This window comes from Amblyomma maculatum, chromosome 10, assembly GCF_055883805.1.
Source record: "Amblyomma maculatum isolate TAMU_Amacu chromosome 10, ASM5588380v1, whole genome shotgun sequence".
Lineage (NCBI taxonomy): Eukaryota > Metazoa > Arthropoda > Arachnida > Ixodida > Ixodidae > Amblyomma > Amblyomma maculatum.
The window spans coordinates 176,355,476-176,375,936 of record NC_139353.1 but is presented as its reverse complement, the minus strand read 5'-3'; the positions used below and the strand labels follow the sequence as shown (position 1 = coordinate 176,375,936).

General features: G+C 45.4%; 1 protein-coding gene across 1 annotated transcript in view; it reads left to right on the top strand.

Annotated features, from left to right (window-relative positions):
• Window positions 1-14,187, top strand: part of LOC146177985 (salivary peroxidase/catechol oxidase-like) — an 88,176-nt gene extending 73,989 nt beyond the window's left edge. Inside the window, exons 12-15 of the mRNA XM_084580689.1 lie at window positions 394-612; window positions 3,090-3,259; window positions 7,333-7,444; window positions 13,465-14,187. Coding sequence (XP_084436815.1) covers window positions 394-612; window positions 3,090-3,259; window positions 7,333-7,444; window positions 13,465-13,597 — 634 coding nt within the window. The 3' untranslated portion in view covers window positions 13,598-14,187. The remainder of the gene's footprint in view (window positions 1-393; window positions 613-3,089; window positions 3,260-7,332; window positions 7,445-13,464) is intronic.
• Window positions 14,188-20,461: the final 6,274 nt, after the last annotated feature.

Sequence of the window (20,461 nt, the reverse complement as noted above, 5' to 3'; positions counted from 1 at the left end):
AAAGCCAAGATAAGGCGCTAGCCATCATATTTGTAGCACCATGCAAGTTATAAGGATTGGTGCTCGTTTTTTTCTAAAACGTGATTTGGAAGCTTGCAAAACATCTCGAAGTAGGTGCTCATGCCGCGTTGACATTCTAGCTTGCGTTGAAAGATTTGCCTGTTTTTTATTGCTTCTCAGAACGGCGCGCGAATAAAATGTTAATGTGCTGCTGCTTTCGTTTTGTCCGCGTTCTCTATTTGCCTTCCGCCAGTTCATAAAGTAAAACTACTACAAAATCTCCGACGGGGCAAAACAGGCATATTGCCTTGGGTGTAGCGTATTTTTTTCTACAAATACTGCTTTGGGCATTTAAGAGAAATGTCTTATTCGATCACTACGCACATTCTGCAGGTTCGGCGACCATGCCGTGACGCACTTCCTGTTCCGACAGCCCTGGGCGCCATATGGTGACGATTTGTTCGCCGTGGACATACAGAGGGGCCGCGACCATGGCGTTCGTCCCTACGTTGACTGGGTTCGTCTGTGCCAGAACATCACCATTGCCGATTTCGACGACTTGACCAAGGTCATGCCCGAAAACACCGCAAAGCTGTACGCTGGAGTATACGAGTAAGATATTGACCTCACGGGAAATGTTTTTGTTTTCTGTTCGCGCCAGATATGAACTGCGGACAGCGACTACATCAAATGAATGCAATAATACGCAAAGCGAGGTGACTCAGCGCAAACCTATGCGCTTGGAAGCAATTTTACGTATACCTGACACCTGCAAATGCTAATAAGCTGCAGGAATCCAAGCACGTTAGAGGCAATGCGCTATATCGGCTTTGCAAAATAAGTCACTGAAATCTGTGCTTTATGTTGGTTGGTTGGTTTGTGGGGTTTAACGTCCCAAAGCAACTCAGGCTATGAGAGACGCCGTAGTGGAGGACTCCGGTAATTTCGACCACCTGGGGTTCTTTAACGTGCACTGACATCGCACAGCACACGGGCGCCTTGCTTTTCGCCTCCATAGAAAAGCTGCCGCCGAGGCCGGGATTCGATCCCGCGTCCTTGGGAACAGTAGTCGAGCGCCGTAACCACTGCGCCACCCCGGCGGGGTTGTGCTTTATGTGAAGCAGAGTGAAACTGGGAATCTTAAACGGAACGGCAGAAGCAAGTACTGATACATGGTAACATAAACGTATACAGGACGCAGCAGTGTATATGGGTCTCTTGCGGAGCGCTAAGGAAGAAGGATCCCAAACAACTTCAACTCTGAGTCCATCACCATTCGACCATTTTGCGTGCCAAACTGAATATTTATTATTTCGCAGACCGCCTCTCAGAAAACCGTTGCCTTTCACCATCGCTTTATGCAGTGCCTTTCTTTTATCATTCAAAGAAGGAGTGCATATCCGGATGTAATGCGGAGGGACTGTATTTTATCTTCTAGGAGGAAAGTATGAATTTACTTAGGAGGACATTGTGATGTGACTGAAAAAATGAGTAAAAAGGCATTGCGTTTTCTGAGCGCTTTATGAAATAAAATATATTTTACACAGTGTAAGAGAAGTTCTATGAAAAAATGCGCTATAGTTATCTGAAGTTCTCCATGCCACACTATCGTGTCTTAAAGCTTATTCATTTGCTGCTTTCTGACTAATCTGTAGTAAGATGGGCAAGAAATATAGTGCTTTTTTATCTCCAGCCGTCTGTTTTGAAATGCCGTACACACGATTGAGGGAAACACTGTGCATATGAAGCCGCCTTTCGACGAACGATGCAACTGCTGGTCACAAATATCACTCGTGGAGCTCGCGTTGCATGTATTGACGAATGAATTGGTTGTGCTGCTGAGAATGAAGCAAATAATCCACTTCGTTGTCATATGTATTTTTTTTTCAGAGCTGCTGCGTGTCTGTTTTTATTTTCCACAGCTTCGCTCACATGAGCGTATTTTAAATTGTGTTGAACGCACAAGCGTTGTGGACTCGCGCAGTCTTGATGAAAGGACACGTGCTCCAATATCTCAGATTTGGCGATACTGAGGCAGATCACAATACACATTTCAGAGGTTAATTATTCAGGTCAAACAAGTAAACAAATCAACAAAGGTGGTTAGCGAGTTTAAAAATTAAATTCACTTATACTAGCAAGCAAAATTTAAATAGTATGGGTCGCACTACTTAACAGTTTGTGTGCCGATTACAATGTAAACGGCGACGATCATTCAACAGCGACAAGAAAAATATCAAAATACTGCTACTGCATTATCGGAGGGCTTCATAGAGTGTCTCGCGGTGATTCGAATTAGCTTATATAGATAAAAATAATAATTTTGCTTAGTTGCCATGCGGCGGCAATGCAATATATATTGCACACACATCAATACAAAACTAAGCAATCATTGCACCCCATTTCATTTGATCTTCCCTGTATTTGTAACAGAAAAACAACGTCGCGAGAGATCAAATAACACCACCGCTGCTGGCAGCTTGTGTTCGCTCCTTGTTTGCATGAAGGCATAAACTTTGATTCCGAATAATGATAATAATTGGTTCACAGGAAGGGAAAGGTGCAGTATCTGTCACACTTGCTTTCTGGACACCTGAACCGTGCCGTAAGGGAAAGGAGGAAGGTGGGAGGGAAAGTGGAAAGAGAGAGAGGAGAGCCTCTAGTGGAAGGCTTCGGAGTAATTTCGACCACCTGGGGATATTTAACGTGCGCTGACATCGCACAGCACACGGACGCCACTTCATTTCGCCTCCATCGAAACGCAGCCGCCGTGGTCGGGTTCGAACCTGGGAACTCCGCCACAGTAGCCGGGCGTCTTACCAATGCACCACACCGGCAGAAATATTTTTTTCCCCAATTTTTTACGCGAATATTATGTTCACACTAACCGTCAACACCTTACGCACGAGGCGTACTGAATTCACCAATGCATTGTATTACTTTTTGTGCTCCAATATCTTACGGCTCAGTCATAATATTGCTTGATTTCCTGGGTCTGTTAGGTATATAATTCCGGTGTTGCAAGATACAAATAATAAAATACCCATGTAATTTCTGATGCAAGCTACTATTATATACCTATTTTGCAGGCATGTCCGGGACATCGATCTTTTTTCCGGAGCGCTCTCCGAGACGCGCATAGAAGGTGCGCAACTCGGTGAAACTTTTGCCTGCGGCGTTGCGAAGCAGTTTTACTTGCTGAAATATGCCGACAGGTTCTACTACGAGCATGCGAACCAGACGGGCTCGTTTTCCAAAGGTACGTTCAAATAAAACTTATCTTTTACGAAAACTATAAAGATCTCTCAAGAACGGGAAATGTGCACAAGTAATAGGTATTTTATCAGTCCTCTCCAAAACCCCACAATTGTAGCTTGGTTCTGCAACACGGAGAATATTGGAAATCGAAAATTATGTTTCGCCCCCCGACTCGCTTGCATAATCAATAAGCTTAGTTAACATCATCGGGAAGGGCGCGTGCGCTGAGATGCCGCGCCGTTCGGTTGCTAGTGGTAATCTGGAGCGCTGTTTAAAATTTGTTTATAAATTATAAGCTAAAGGCTGTATCTTACAGTTTACTCCAATATTCACAACGAGCACTACTATAACATTCTTTGAACTGCAACATTAGCGTAAGTGTCGTATCAAAGTATGCAAACATTTTAGGTGAATTCTACATAAACGAGTTGGTTTATTTACAGCTTCTATTATTAGTTCAGTGCCCAATTGTGTGTCTCATATGAAAAGGTAACGATCACGTACGCTATAGAAAACGTCAGCAGTCTGCAAGTAATTATTAGCTTGTGAATTAAGCAGAAAGACCTCAACATCAACAGTTTTGCGTTGCACAAGACGGGGCTCTGTAGAAAGAGAGAACGTGACGAGTTTACGCTTCATCGCCTGAATGTCAGGAGACCTGAATGCCAACGTCAGTTCTTCTTTGTTTCTTTCCATTACGAACAACATAGAATATCTTTCCATGTTACTCTTTGTTGCGGGTTTTACGCCGGTAGGTACACCACCAAGAATACGAAAGTAAAATATACGAATAAAATGTGGATATGCGCAAGATTATCTCATATATGCCTTACAGGCATCTGTGTTGATTTTCCTTTGTATAATATGGGCAAATACTGTGCCGGAGTCAATCTAAATCAGGACGGGCTGCTGAAAACGCACTATTTTAAGCCTTCCTTGCGTTGCGTCAAAAGTGTCTTGCTCCGTATGTATTTTAGAACAAAATTCTCATGTTCTAGCTTTGTTTCAGACATTCGCAATTCACATAAAAACCTGTTCGGCCCAAAACAGTTGCGATGAGAACATTTGTAAGAACCTTTTCTGGAATTGTTAGTATAGAGTATATATACTGAGTCCCACATTACAGCCATATAGAAACCTTAGGTTTGCGAAGTTATGGCGGCCGGAAGTTACTCCACCAAGAATACGAACCTGAAACATTCAATAAAATGTCGATATTTAATTATTTATTTACATATACTGCTGCCATGTCAGCGGCTATTGCGGGGAAAAGCACAGCATAACCAATTCGTGAAATTATCCTAGATACGCCGTAGTGGCTCAAATGATTATATGAAAAATGAGTACATTTGTATTTTACCTTATATATATATATATATATATATATATATATATATATATATATATATATTTATATATATATATATATATATATATATATGTGTGTGTGTGTGTGTGTGTGCGTGTGCGTGTGCGTGTGCGTGTGCGTGTGTGTGTGTGTGTGTGTGTGTGTGTGTGTGTGTGTGTGTGTGTGTGTGTGTGTGTGTGTGTGTGTGTGTGTGTGTTGATATAAATATCAAGAAAGAGCGCATTTGTAGAACCTGTTTATATAGTCTGTATAGACCATACATACTGAGCACCACATTACGGCCATGAAAAAAGCTGTAGGTTTTCAAAGTAACTTTGTAGTACTAAAGTAGATGAGCCGAACATTGAATTTACACAAAATATGCCGCGATCAACTTTAATCTTTAATTATTCTGCCATGAACAGCTGGCATGCGGCGTTACCACCTTTCTTGCATTGCGCCGACCTATATATTCTTCTCTGTGCTTTCAAAACACGGCTCCATTTAATTTTTTTTAACTAAAGGGGCGCCCAGACACATCTCGAAAAACTGCAGCCAGGCGGGACTGCTTTCACAGTGCTCCAGGTTGTTCTAAGGTATTTTGGTCAATCGATCTAAATGATTGTTTGCGATTTTAAATTGAGCACCGCGGCGTGCTGACGGCATACGTAGTTCGACGATGACTCAGCATACTAGTTGTTATTGTTCTGCCTACTTATTTGGTTAACCTAGATTTACTTATTTATGTAAGCGCAATAAAGAATTCATATAAGCGAATTTCAGGTTGTTCATTGGTTGCTGTCATCCTTTTCAGCAACAAATGACGATAAGTAGATTATTTTTAGCTCATAAAGGTTGCAGTGCCCCTAATGTTTATTTTGTGCCAATAAAACTTTCCCGTTAGCTAAAACCTTTTTGTGAGTCTCTCGAGAAGTGCTTTGTTCTGAGCGAGCAAATATTTTTCGCATAGCCGTAATGTAACTTCTCCATGCCGTACGGGACCGCGTCCCAAATAAATACCGGCCTATAGTTTCCCATAATAAATTCAAATGAACGGTAACTGCACATTAGTGTAGTAATTAACTCTTTTAAATGCAACGTGCTTAATATCCTTATGCTGGAGACTCTAAATTATCTCGTATACAATGCTAGCATCTTACCTCATGCAAGCACAAACGCTTTATGTCAGTTTGTTTCCAACACTGTACGCTTTCACGAGTAACCCTATTTCAATAGTTCCTGTGGAGTTCTTATATGGTCTCTCTCAGTTTAAACCCTACTGATTAGATGCCGCGCACAGGCCTCACTGCTACGACAAATACCTTCCAATGGTTTCGTGGCAGATCTGATGCAGTGTAGTTTTCACGTATACCATTTTCGCCTTTTCATTTCTGGTTGAACGCTCTTAACATCTGGGTCCATCAAGCGCACCGGTTCGGACAATAGAGCCTAGAAGGCAGGAACTTCAACTTCGGCTTAAAGTTAACTAGGCCACTTAACACTGTGTTGACCAGTTTCCCCCAACGACCTTCATCTTTGACCTTTGATATTTGACGTCAGAGCCTAACAAGCGCAACAAACTAAACCGAGCTCTCGCTCTGTACTTTGGTTTAGGTGATATAAACCGCCATACTAGCTTCGTCTTGTGTGCAGTCGTAACATTAGCCCAAATAATGTTGCTGCGGGGAGACAAGCCCATGCACACATAGAACTGAGAACAGGGGAGAGAGTCGATGAATGAGAGATGATCTAATGAAACGCGACGGGCCTGTCGTGAGCGCTTCGGTCCGTGCCGCTACCCGCTTCTTCCTCGACAGTATCATTACTAGTGGCCACGGAGAGATCGTCCCGTTGCTGGACGAGGAAGTTCGCCGATGTCAATGCGATCCATGGCATAACGACGGGTGTGAGTAGATGGCTGAAAAAGACGGGGAAGAAGGAAGAAGACAATGGCTTGCCGACAAGATTACCGATGAAGCCTGGCCCAGGACGCTATCGGACTACAGGTCGCCATACCCGATGGCGGAGGTCCAGACGCGCACCGCATGGCTGGGGCAGTGGTAATGTCTTCGAGTGTAGCGGCGTCTTGGGTCGTGGGTATTAGCCATTGGGGTCTTTTGCCGGCACATCGGGTCAGTGTTGTTCGGTTCTATATGATGTTCAGTTGTCTTGTCGTGTCTTGCGGTCGTGTGAGTCCCCCCCCCCCCACCCCATCTCGTGTCAGTCTCTTATTCTTCGAGTCTTGCGGTCGGGGCGGGGGAACGGGTGGTAGGACGGCGAACTCATATCGGGTTCGGTAGGCTAGAGACCTGCCACCGATGCCTCCTATACCTTCTGCCACACGACTCAAGAAGACGCATGGCGCCGGAGCTCCGAGTCAGGGCAAGGAGAGATGAATTTCTCAGCCCCTCCAACCAAATGTTACGGGGTGGCCAGCTGATGCACACAGAAAACAGAGAGAAAAGATGATCAGTGACTAAGAGATTATTTAATTAATCGTGGCGGGCCTAGTGCAAGCGCTCCTGTGCCCGCTTATTCCTTGTCCGTAACAATACCAAGCACAGAAATGCAGACGATGAGCAAACGTCTGGATTCGAATCGTCAATGAGAAACGAACAGTTAACTTGAGCTATAGATAACATGCGCTGGCTGCGAGTGCACAAGTGATAGCTGAGGCTAGCATTTCCTACTTGAGGCATTACAGTTTAATGACTATAATCTTTCAGAACAATTGGACACCATCAGGGAGACAAGAATTGCCGCCATTCTCTGCTACAACGTCGCGGGGCTTGACGGTGCCAGCTTTAATCGCAACGCTTTTCTACGTCCTACGAATGGGTAAGCAATGACAATAATAGCTGATTGGTTGCGAATGAATCGCAGCTAGGTTATAAATACCTTGCGGATATTAACTTTTACTTGCCACATTGGCTAAATACAAACACGCAATGCGTATTAAATGCAGGCAACGTCTATGCACGACAGATACAAACAAAATCTAAATATGGTCAGTGATAACGAATAAATGGGCGGTGAATATTGCACGTTACAGACAGCCAAGAAAAAAGACGCTACGGAGGGCTGAAGAGTTCACGTACGTACGGCAGGTGTACGTTCAGCGGTGCGTACGTGAATTGTTCCGCACTGTCTAGTATGTTTTTCTTGGCCGTATGTAACGTCCTTCATATGGACCATATAGGTCAGAAACAAATTCTTTTGCTGAGCATTGTGTGCCATTTGTACTTTTACTATCTGCTGGTTGTATTGGCTGAATTATATTTTCAACATTCGTTGCGACTACACAGCAAGTTATCTGAATAAATTTCATCTTCTGAACCTACTGAACCTAAGCACCCTGGTTCAAACGTTACTGCAGATGGCTGCTTTTCGCTGCGAAACGGTGGGTCGTCAGTGCGCTGAACGATGGCAGTGCACATTATAGATTCCCAGGTGGTCAAAATTAGCTTGCAGCCCTCCACAATGACTCATCTTTTTCGTACCTCTCACTTTCATTCCCACCTTCCTTCCTTTCCTTACGGCTCGGTTTAGGTATCCACATAGATATGTGGGTATTACTGCGCATTTCATTTGTTGTTGTTGCAATTGAAGGGAGAAGGAAAAGAAAATGCACGGGCTACTGGCTCTGTAGCTGAGTCACATTCGCTGCCTCGTGCAGACAGAAGAGAAAATAGGGAAACGCGCATTGCAACGGCCGCCCTCCACCCCCGAAACGGTGGCGGCTGCAATGACGGCCTACAATAAATAAAACTATGGTGGCAGGCTAGCCACCGCCGCAGACGGCAGTGACCTACTAGTCCCAGCCCCCTAGGGTCAGTATCAAACACCAATCCCTGTTTCCTTTATCATAAACCAGTTTGCATTACTCCCAGCGCATTGCTATTTAAAAAATTCTAGAGGGCACTTTGGACAACTGAAGTGCAGTTCTACGACCCCAAAATGTAAATACTGCGGGAAAAAAGCAGGCCTGCACCTCATGGTGTGAACCTAGCCACGCAGTCCACACGATGACCCAAATGCAGTGCCAATTATTGAGAGGTCGGAGGCTGCTCTATTCAGCTCTGGACTGAGGCCCACCGGGCCCTCGTGACACGTGCGCGGATAGTAGCGGCAGCCGCTGGAGTCCCGGACTAGTGACACCACCTACACATCCACCTCCCATTATCTCTGTTCAATAAAGTTTTTTAGTCAGTCAATGAGGCAGAAGTCATTACAGCGCGGTGGATCCTAGCCCTCCACAACGGCACACCTATATCCCTCTATTCGTTGACGCCCACCTTTCTCCCTTCCTTTAATGCCTGGTATCCGTGTCCGCATATAATTGTGACAGATAGCGTGCCTTATCTATCCTGCAAATCAATTTGAAATGCCGCAGCTACCTTTTGTACTAACGCCCCTAGACATCTGGATCTGCTTCTGTGTGCTCTATGATGCGGAATTCGAAGAAGCGCCAAATGAACAGCATCGCACAGACGCCTGGACCAGACCCCCGGCGGGGTCAGCTTCGAGCATTCATGAATCGCCTGGGTACGTCATGACCTGTCGTGACGGTAATAAGCACGCCCCTTGTCGAACGCAACTAGCATTCCATTGAACGCATCAAAGTTCACCGGCATTCTATAATTAGTTTGCAAAAAAAATTAAAGGCCCAGTATATGTCACTCGCTGAATCCCGCTATCCACACTGCAGACAAGGGGAATTATGATGAACGTTTGATGAGCCAGGACTTGCTCAACCTGTTTGAACCCGTAACCCTATGCCGATACATATATTGTGAAGGCCCAGGACAAGATGTCCTAAAGAGAGTTAAGAAGGTGCCGGTTAAACCGACCTATACCGGTACATATGCTGTGAAGGCCCAGGACAAGATGTCCTAAAGAGAGTTAAGAAGGTGCCGGCTAAACCTACCTATACCGATACATATATAGTGAAGGCCCAGGACAAGATGTCCTAAAGAGAGTTAAGAAGATGCCGGTTAAACCGACCTATACCGATACATATATTGTGAATGCCCAGGACAAGATGTCCTAAAGAGAGTTACGAAGGTGTCGGTTAAACTGACCATCAAATAGTTTTTCTTCAAACTTCAGTCTGGTACCCATCCCGTAAAAACGAGGCTCAATGATAAAAGTATATTTGTTCCTGGACCATCAAATGCACAATGTGTAAAAAACCACAGATCATCGATCATGTTTTTATAGACTGCTGGGATCCCGTTTCTTAGTGCGATATATTAAAAAGAACTTCAAAGAAGGACTATCCATTAATACTTACGGTATGAGGCTTCTATCTGTACAAAGTGACGAGGTCCCATACGACGTGATTATGGTGCTAGGCCTCCACATCATTTGGAAAACGTGGATGGCATTTAGCCCCGCTGCAGAAAATGTAGGATCGGTCAGGGATCACTTCATTGAAAGTGTAACATTTTTCGTAGGTGTTCTCCGTAGTTAGCCTGAGCAGCCTTAGTGGATGGTAGGGATCAACGGACTGACTAAGATGCAAATAATTGAATACATCGCTTAAGTCTCTACTTATTATATTTTGTCTTATCCCTGGGGATTGTGGGCATTCGCAAATTGTTAACGAGTGCCCCACTCCCCCCCCCCCCCCCCCCGTTTTTGCAATGATTAGTGTCGCTAAGGTCTAGTAGCGCGTGAAACGCCCAGACCGGGTTGATAAAGATATTAATTTGTAGCCACCTCCAATTGACAGCTTCTCTATTATTTATGCCAACATCTGCAGGGAGTACCAATCTACGTCCAAATTTATAATGGTCAATGCGTTCCTTGTATTTCTGCAGGCTCTTGTCGTATGCCCAGTGTTCGGGGGGGGGGGGGGGGGTTGACGGTTACCTGGAAGTAGAGAGCTTGGGCTATCTCGTGAACCGCCTCGTTACAAAAGACATCAGCTTGAGCGGGTGTCCAAATTAACTGAAGTTTCCTATTCATCGTTCTTTGGATGAGGATTTTGGCTGCCTCGGGCATATCTGTGCCCTCTCCAAAATTATAGTTTAGATGGCAGTTTCCTATCGCTAATTATGAACTTGGTTTCCGTTCCAGCGCAAACTGGCGCTATCGCAATTTCCTCCGCAGTTTCTATGTTGCTGCCTTTGATGGCTGCCGTGGATACCAGCGTCCCTCGGCAATCGACTATCCAGGCTACCTGCGTACGTGTTCTGCCCCTCGCCGCATCGACATAGGCTACTTTCTTCCCTTTTATGTTTTCGGACCGTCACTCTAGAGCTTCAGCTCGTTGGGCCCATCTTTCGATTTTTTGCATTCTTCTGTCTGTGTTGAGTCTTACTTTTGAAAGGATCACCCTTCCCGCCTCGTTCGTGCTTAGTCCCTCTAACTGAGAGACTCGCACTGCCTCCGCCAATTCTGCCCACGCGCTGTGCACCCAAAGTTCAAGCAGTCATTCACGGAGCTGACCTCGCAGGTAAAACTTAGAAACATCCATTTCTTAAGGCTAAAACCTTTAATGGCTCATACTCATGGAGACCGGTGTCCTGTATCCTGACAGCTACGCCAGGTAGTTCTTCCTTTCTAGCGTCATGTCAGCATGGTTGCCATGAAGAGTAATTAGTTATTAGGTTAACTACCTAATTATTAATTAGTAATATGTAAATGGTTAATTGGTAATTGAACGATCAGTTGATAGTTACAGTGATTATAACAGAGATGAACGATTATTACGTCACGACAAATCGTGAAGTCATGATCGGATATGACATCACCAGACGTTTCCCGCATGTGCGAAGCTGACCCTGCCGGGCGTCTTATCCAAGTGTTCGTGTGTCGCCCTTCATTTGGCGCTTCCTCGAACACCACACTACAAAGCATACAGCTGCAGACGAAGTACAGCAGGCATCAGCGCTGCTTCAAATTGGTTTACAGGAAAGGAAATGGGAATTTTCTGTTACATTTCTCCGCGGACACCTTAACCGAGCTGTAGGAAAAGGAGAAATGTGGTAGTGAAAAAAGAAAGAGGTGCCGTAGTGGAAAGCTCCGGACCACCGTGCTGTAAAGGCTTTCGCCTGATCAGGATCACCTAGTGTTTTTAATGCGATGCTGTTTAAGTAAGTCGAAGATTGTTTCTTCTATCTAACACAGCTGACCTGTTCGCTATGTGTAATAACCGCAATCGACATCATCAGGATGCCACACTGGTCATGACGTCACGTCATGTTCTACACTACTTTACCTATGGCATCATCATGACTGGACGTGGCCTCAAGGCGGGATGTGGCGTCAACTTAATGTGAAATTCGGACATGTCTCAAAACCAGAACTGGTGTCATGATCGCGTCACGTCCGCTCATTACCGATGTCTTCACTAGGTGATTAAGGCATATACGGAGCTGACCTCGCAGGGCGTTCGATCCAGGCATCCATGCTGCAGCCTCCATTTGGCACTTGTTTTTGCGACTGCAGGAATAATTAAAAGAAAATGCATGGGCCTGCTAATGACTCTGTAGCTCTGCTGCCTCGCACGGACAGGAGAGAAAATAGAGAAGAAAAAGAAGAGGGAGAGAAAAACGCGCGTCGCAACAGCCGCCGTCCACCGCCGATGTGGTGGCAGATGCAATCACGGCATACAACAGGTACAAATCCAGTGGCAGGCTAGCCCCCACTGCAATTAAGCAGCGATGACCTGCTAGTCCCAGCCTCATAAAACCAGGAGCAGCCATCTTAACCCGTGCTTCCTTGAACACGCGCCAAACAGCATACAGAACCAAGCGCACAGAAGCAGGCATCAGCGGCATTGCAAATTGATTTACGGGAAATAAAAGGCACAGAGTCTTTCACACTTCTTCGCCGACAGCAAAAGAAACAAGCGAGGAGTCTCAAATTATAATCGGGAATACATAGTCGAGCTAAACACAAACAGCATCGCTGTATCACCAGTCTTGCAGGATAGTGTAATCTGCCCTAATGTTTTTAGGAAATCAGTAGAAATGAAGACTTAATGCCTTAACCGCCGGTGGCTCAGGTTTCAGTCTAAAGCATCTGCGAGGCAGATATTGTCGACGAAAGCGGCTTTTATACAGTACTAATCTCACAGTATGGCTGCATAAATAAATAAATATATATATAGATAGATCAATTAAGGGGAAAACGAGGGTGTTCGTTATAATACATGAAGGAAAGAAGCCAACAGTCGGCGAGGCCAAGGAAACCGTAGGGGATGTTACTTTATGTTCTTTTTTTAAATGTTTACTTGGATATTCAAAGAGATTAGTAATGTAATCTTGTTTAGGGGAAGATAATTAAACACAAAGTAGCAGAAAAAACAACGTGCCGATGGTGGGAACCGAACCCACGACCTCCGAATATCGCTTCCGGTGCTCTTCCAACTGAGCTACATCGGCCGCTGTCCCCCCTGCTACTTGCTTGGGTATTTATGTTGTCTGTATACGAACCTTGAGAGTGTTCACCAGCGCCACCGTCAACCATAGCGGCGGACGTAGAACGTCCTTTGTTACCGCCAGCGTCACGTAGAACTTGATCAAGAGCTAGGGCGAAAGCTGTGCTAGAACCCTCTTACGCTACATCCCCCTACGCTTTCCTTGGCCTCGCCGTCTGGTGGCTTCTTTCCTTCACATATATATATATATATATATATATATATATATATATATATATATATATTGGCGTGTGTGTGTGTGGTTAGGGGGTGCACGTGCGTGTGTACCACAAAAAGGTGATAGCAGCTGATTATTTAATATAGAAATGAATCACTAGGAAATTGAAAACATAACAGTGGCACGCTTCCATCGGCGACCGAACTTTCTCGGTATATATATTCAGTTTTGTCAACTCATAATTTCTTTCAGAAAGGATGGAGCAACCTGCGATGACCTTCCGGATATCGACCTAAGGAAGTGGAAAGAAGGTAGCGGTGAGGGGTCTGACGCCGATGCAAAATGCACACCGCAGGATTCTAAAGGCATTATTGGACCTTCTTAACAGTGTGTGATCACGTTTGATGCTGCGGCCCTAGGAGAGCTTTTAATGCAATGTACCTGAAACAAGCAAAAAAATGAAAGTGAACGTGGCATTTTGCTACTGATATTTAGTTGAGATCTTTTTTTATCTTTTTGTAAAAAAATTACTCTCCGGCAGGTTTTGTACCATGAAAACGTTAGTTTGGCGTGTTATGTTTTAAAAACAGATCAGACGCTTTTGCTTCTTTGTGCAGGGGAGAATTTTGGTTCAGGATGTATGTTGATTGCAGTATCAGCCGCTCTCCGACCACTTTAGAGCGGCTATGTTAGCCTCGCTAAGATAGAAGAAAATGAGAGAAAGGGGTAAGCAGTAGCCTGTGAGCAGGAGAGTTCTGAGACAGCGTGCCTTTTTTGAGCATTCTTTAATAACCTAGCCTCGCGCGTATCCCGCCGAGTTGCTCGAGGAATGTTGACAAGGGGCGCTGCTCTGTGGCCATGTCGAGCGGGCTTGATGTTGCACTACGTCTGATCACTGAAGCCAATAAAGACGCGCAAAGCCACTAGGATGACCTCATTTTCTCATGAGACCTGCTGTGTTGCAATAAACGTTTTGCTTGCAAAAGTTGCTGCTTACTGACTTGCATAGCGGAATTCTGACAATCATGAAACTGACACACACACACACACACGCACGCCCCCCCCCCCCCCCCCACACATACACACACACAACTGCTGAGAATTCAAAGCCAATGTTTGCTGATGTTTTGTCAGTGCTATAAAATTTAAAAAGAGAAAACAGCAAATTCCTCAATTTCAAAATAATAAATTATGCCCGTATGCGTAATACGCTATCGCTTCATATCCTTGACAGAAAACCTTAGGTTGCCCCAATTTGTAAACATTTAGTTGAAAAAATGGTGCCTCTGATTAGAGTCTTTTCGCCGTTCATGTTCCGGTATAGTTGCGTTCGCTAATATCACTTTGGGGGTTTTAAAAAGTTTGAAAATAATGGACCCTTTCTCCAATTATTGTTTTCAGTATTTTAGATAATTATGTGATTAGGTACGTACTCTACGTTTTTCTAATGGACATGTAGGACGGGCAGAGGACCTAAAGTCCTCTGCCCGTGTATGGCCTGTCACCGGCAAGAGACGACTGGCAGAAAATGCAGAGTGATAATCTATCGCCTTAATCAATGGTACCAAATTGCACGCACTTAAGCACAAAACACGCCAAGCAACACGCTTGCGGCGGCACACAAAATATAAATTCGGCACAACGATTTTCGTCCAGCATCGATGCTAACGTGATGGCAGGCTAGAAAAAGCACTTTCCACAAAGTCCACGACACCAGGCTAAATTACGCCGCGATACACTTTTCCGCCGCGCTCGGCTTATCACCGACGGTAGTCTGTATATCATCGCGTCGTCGCTACGCCATGGACCCAAATCTTTTTTTTTTTTTGGAAGGGCATTCATTCTTCACATAAGAGGTATTTCCCGCGCTGTTAAACCGGCACCTGTTCCGCGTCGCTGCAGCTTTCGACGTCGCCGTGGTTATATTCACGACCGTTTTGCGCGAGCCCAAAAATATGAAACCAAAGAAAATGTGAGGGGAGATGAGGGGCTCAATGGAACACGAAGGGCATAAGCCTACAGTCGGCGAGGCCAAGAAAAGCGCAGGGAATTTTTAAATTTTACTTTTTGGTATTGACCTGATTAGTAATATAAATACATTAGCGTTAAATATATCCGATTACAAGGTAGAAAGAAAAACAGGAAGCCGATGTTGGGAACCGACCCCCAAATATCGCACCCGATGCTCGTATCAACGGAGCTACACCGACAGCTGTTGAACCTTACACTTTTCGGTTATTGAGCTTGTATGCAGCCGAACCTTGAGAGTGTTCACCAGCGCCAGCCTCATCCAAAGTGGTGCACGTAGAACGTCGTCAGTTGCCGTGAGCATGACGTGTTACGTGATCAACAGAGAGGCTGAAGCGGCGCGGGAACCCTCCTACACTACCCTGAGACTTAAGTCAAGAAATAGTATGGTGTTATATTGCAGGAATTCAGACGTGAATACCAGAGGATGCAGACACAGGCGAAACATGAAAATGAAGCAACAGCCTGAAGTTTTCATCGCTAAACTTTAAAAGGGCGAGGTATTCGTCTATAAAGCGGAAAAGTTTTACAACGCAAGTGTCACTGCTAGTTTTCTGAAGCGATCTCTCATAGTAGAAAAGAAAACATTTTGCTAAGGCGGGGGGCGGCATATGAGCCTATGCACACAACTTTCTCCTGGTGGTACGTCGTCGTGGTACACGTGATAAAGGATGATTTCAGGTAAAATTCTAGAAGTCGCATAAATTCACTGCTTGACAGCTTGGTTTATTTTTGAATTTAACTACACCATAGATGCCAATGGCTTCTTCAGAGCAGCGCAAGTTCCAGAAGCGGCAAATAATAAAAGCATTTCACGTCAGTGCAAAGTCCTTTATTGCTTATAAGAGGATGCATGCTTCCGAAATAACAATGTGCTCAGGACCGTCAATCACAAAAGTATTATCCGCGACTAGATGTTTTGCCTTTAATGAAGGTGACGACTAATTACCGCCAGAATTCATGGTTGCAAATGATGACCTTAAACAGACGTTCTAGGCTAACACATTTCGTGTTAATTGACTAATCAATAATAAGGTGCGTACCAGCGTATTATGTTTGGCCGTCTTGCAGAAGCACGCTGTTTGGAATTTTAAGGACCGACTGGCGAAACTCATCCATCGAGAAGTCACTAAACACGGCGCTGATAAGGTGACGAAACGCATCAGCGACAGATACCTGCCGACTACGCCCACGGAGTGCCACGGGCCGAACGGGAGGCTGCCCGACGCCCGTCTCGACAGAGATATAGACGTAGAAGAAGTTCGTACTGCACTGCAGGATCTCAACAGCAGGTCGGCGGCCGGGCTTGACCGCATCACCAACAAGGCGCTTAAGAACCTCGACGACAAATCCATAGAAAGCCTCACGAGCTGGAACACAAACACAAACACAAATGGAACACAAATACAACAAATGCTGGAAAACGGGAATGCTGCCGACGCAGTGGAAGAAGGCCAAGATCATCCTGATCCCCAAGCCGGGCAAGCTATCCGACACGGATAACCTCCGACCCATATCGCTCACATCTTGCGTGGGCAAGGTGTTGGAGCACGCCCTGCTCAACAGGTGGTAAGAATACCACGAGAAAGAAGATCTCTACCCGGAAACGATCATTGGCTTCAGGCAGTATCTAAGTACCCAAGACGCCATGATACAACTCAAGCACCAGATCATCGACGGCAACCCTGGCGACAACAAAGCAGTACTGGAACTCGACCTGCAGAGCGCCTTCGACAAGGTGAAGCACTCGGCGATCGTATCCCAAGTCTCGAAACTCAACATGGGAGAGAGGTCATACAATTAAATCAAATACTTCCTCACGGACAGAACGGCCGGGCTCAGAGCGGGGGACCTCCAAGCACAGGAGAAGAAGCTGGGAAGCACAGGCACACCTCAGGGATCGGTCATCTCGCCGGTGCTTTTCAATCTCGTGATGACAAGGAGGGGTCGAAAGGCTCAGGAACATCAAGGAAGTCCGACATACGATATACGCGGACGACATAACGCTGTGGGTGGAAGGGGACAGAGTGACCACATCGAATCCACCCTACAGGCGGCCGTTGATGCGATTGAAGACCAACTCGACGGAACGGGGCTCAGATGCTCGCCGAGCAAGTCGGAGCTCCTCATCTACCCGCCCGTCATGCACCGCAAATCCAAGAGCAGCCCGAGAGAGTACGAGGCAATCAAAGTCAAGACCAGAGAGGGAAACGCGATCCCAAGAGTCAACAAGATCAGAGTGTTGGGAATGGCCATCGAGACGCACGGCAGAAATGGCGAGACCGTCACCCGGCTCATTGCTAAAGCGGCGAATGCCTCGAGACTACTCAAACCAGTCACGAACAAGAAAAGGGGAATGAGAGAAGAGAGCCTGATCAGACTGATCCACTCGTTCGTCATATCTCCCGTAGCGTACGTGGCGGCCTACAACAAGTGAAAAAAAAAGCCAGATAAACAAGATAGATATACTCATTCGCAGAGCCTACAAGACGGCAGTGGGACTGTTCAAAACAACGAGCACCAAACGCCTCCTGCAGCTGGAGGTGCACAACACGCTGGAGGAGATAGCGGAGACCCAACGCGCCGCACAACTCAAAAGACTATCTACGACCAAGGCCGGCCGGAAAATCCTGGACAACCTGGGAATTGGATATCAAGGCAGGGAGCAGACGCAGCTTCTCGTCCCCGATGAGATCAGGCGCCACATCAGAGTGGACGCTGTACCGAAGAACAAGCACCCGGAGTATAACAAAGGGAGGAGAGCAGCGAGAGCCAAGTCACTGATAGACCCGCACGCGGCCAACACACACGCACGCTACGTTGACGCGGCTGAGTATGCCAAGATACACGGCTTCAAGACGGTCGTCGCCGACGCGACCGGCACCGTTCGCACTACCGCCAGCACGAGATGCACCAAGGCAGTGCAAACGGAGGAGGTGGCCATTGCCCTCGCCATCGCCATCAGAACATCCCATATTAACATTTGAACCGGCTCTACCATGTGGACATCACAGCTGTAAAATTTACCCAAACCGTACCAAGAGCATTGAAAGTAGTATTTGAATTCTGGTCAGGAGAGCTTTTAGTGTAATATGCCTTCACAAAAACTGCAAAATAATTACACTCAGAATAATTAAACAGGTAAACTCTGAAAAAGGATTTTGGGCAGGGAAACACTCATTTGCGCCCCATTTTAAGCGGTGCATCTTTAATATAAGGTGCAATCATTCATAGCACAGGAATATATTATTGCGAATGAACTGAGGGAAAGACAGACTGAAAGCACGCACAAGCATTAAATGTGTGGCGCCAGATTAAGGCACGAAGCTTGCGCACTGTAAACTACATAGGTTAACATGACTTCTGTATTCTGTCCAGAAATCTTCAGTGAGGAGCGGAACGCTGCTTAGGTATTAGGTACATTAAGGAGGTCAATATCTTTAATCAGCAAAACGACAAAGTTGTGTGCAGACGTATCGTTCGAGTGAATTAGAAATTTTTTGCCCTCCCAATGTTCAGGATCTGACATGGTAATAAAAACAATAATAATATTAATTCTTCCGTATCATTTGCAAACTGATACGGGCATATCGAAGCCATAAATGGCCATATAGGGTGTCGCCCAAGGGCAGTGATAATTGATGGGCACAGTAGGCTCGTTACCAAACGAGACAAAACAAAAAAGAGAAGAAACAAAAAGCTATGTAGAGGTGCGCTAATGCGTGTACACTAAAATAAGTAATGCATAACCAATACATTGAAATGCAATCAACCGCAGCAACCGTCGCTTAAATGCGGAGCCCATCCAAGTTTGAACATTAAGTTCGGGTTCGCTTCACAACTGAAATCGGCCTGTCATAGCATACGAATAGCGTCCGCAATGTGTTAAGCAGCGCGTCGCGACTCTAGATTCAACCAAAGAGAATACGAACATGTTTTGCCAAATCGGAGCACAAGTTGTGTTACGTCGAGTGACAATCTTGGCTATGTGTGGTGTGCACTATGTGCACATAGCAACAGCAACAGCAGGGACAATGGCTACTGCAATTATAGGTGATTCCGAAAAAGAAGTATGCAAATTTCTCAACGGAAGGGTCTCTCCACAGGCAAAAAGGGTACTGAGAACACGTCAGGATGATAGAATAATCCGGCTAATATGGGCACCAGCCCACTCCCAGCTTCAGGGAAATGAGAGAGCTCATAAGTTTGCCCGCGGTCTCACCTTGCGGGTAGGCTCTGATCTTCACTACACTCTGACACTACAGAGCACTATCGACTAAACAGGTTAGAATACCCACCGGCAGCGGGGACACTAAATAAGATCCAAGAAACATTTTGAGGCGCTTACAAACAAGGACTTTTTAGAACCCAGCTGCTTTAAGTCAGTGGTACCAGGAGCAATTCTCAGACAGGTGCAAACTATGTCAGGATAAGGCGGATCTGGTACATATGATATGGACGTGTCAAGAAATCAAAAAATATAAATGAACTGACAAAAACGGAGGAATTTTGGGAGACTCTACTGTTGAGCTCACAACCTGGGACTTGGCTAGGTGTAATCTGACTGGCCGAACACGCCGCCCGGGTCCAAGGGCTCCAGGCCGTCGTGTAGGCGGGTAGGTTGACGCCTACCCTGTATCTATTGGAAATTTTTTAAAACCACCACCACATAATACAGCGGAGGTATAAAAGCATAACTGCGAAATATACTCTGTTGATTGGGATTTGTCGAAACCATCAAAGAAAGTTGGTTCTTTGTACTAGCTTGCATTCAGTGGAATTAATCCTCAATGCTTTCTCTGCATTTGCAAGTGATGCATGCTGATGCAAATGAGGCGGTAAATTGCGACTGTGTTCAAGTTAAACAGAATGTATACCTATAAGCAACAAGGTTTTTTTTTAATTGTTACAATTGAAAGATTTACTTAACAGCCCTACTGCAAACCGCAGGCGTGAACAGCTGGTCATACGTCCTCATCTTGAGGTATTTAAGTTGTTCTACTTATTTTGTGACAGTAATATAAAAATGGAGGAATAAATTTTAGTGGAGCCTATACTCGCCGCCTTGCACGCTCCTGGAATTCTATAGAAGTTGCCGCATTTTCATGCAAAACTAATGCTTTTAAATACGTGTTATTTCCCTGTAATACCGCTGAATGTAAAGCTGTGCCCGCAGATGTTGTCAATTGCAAATCAGTGAATTTATTTTTACATGCTCTTC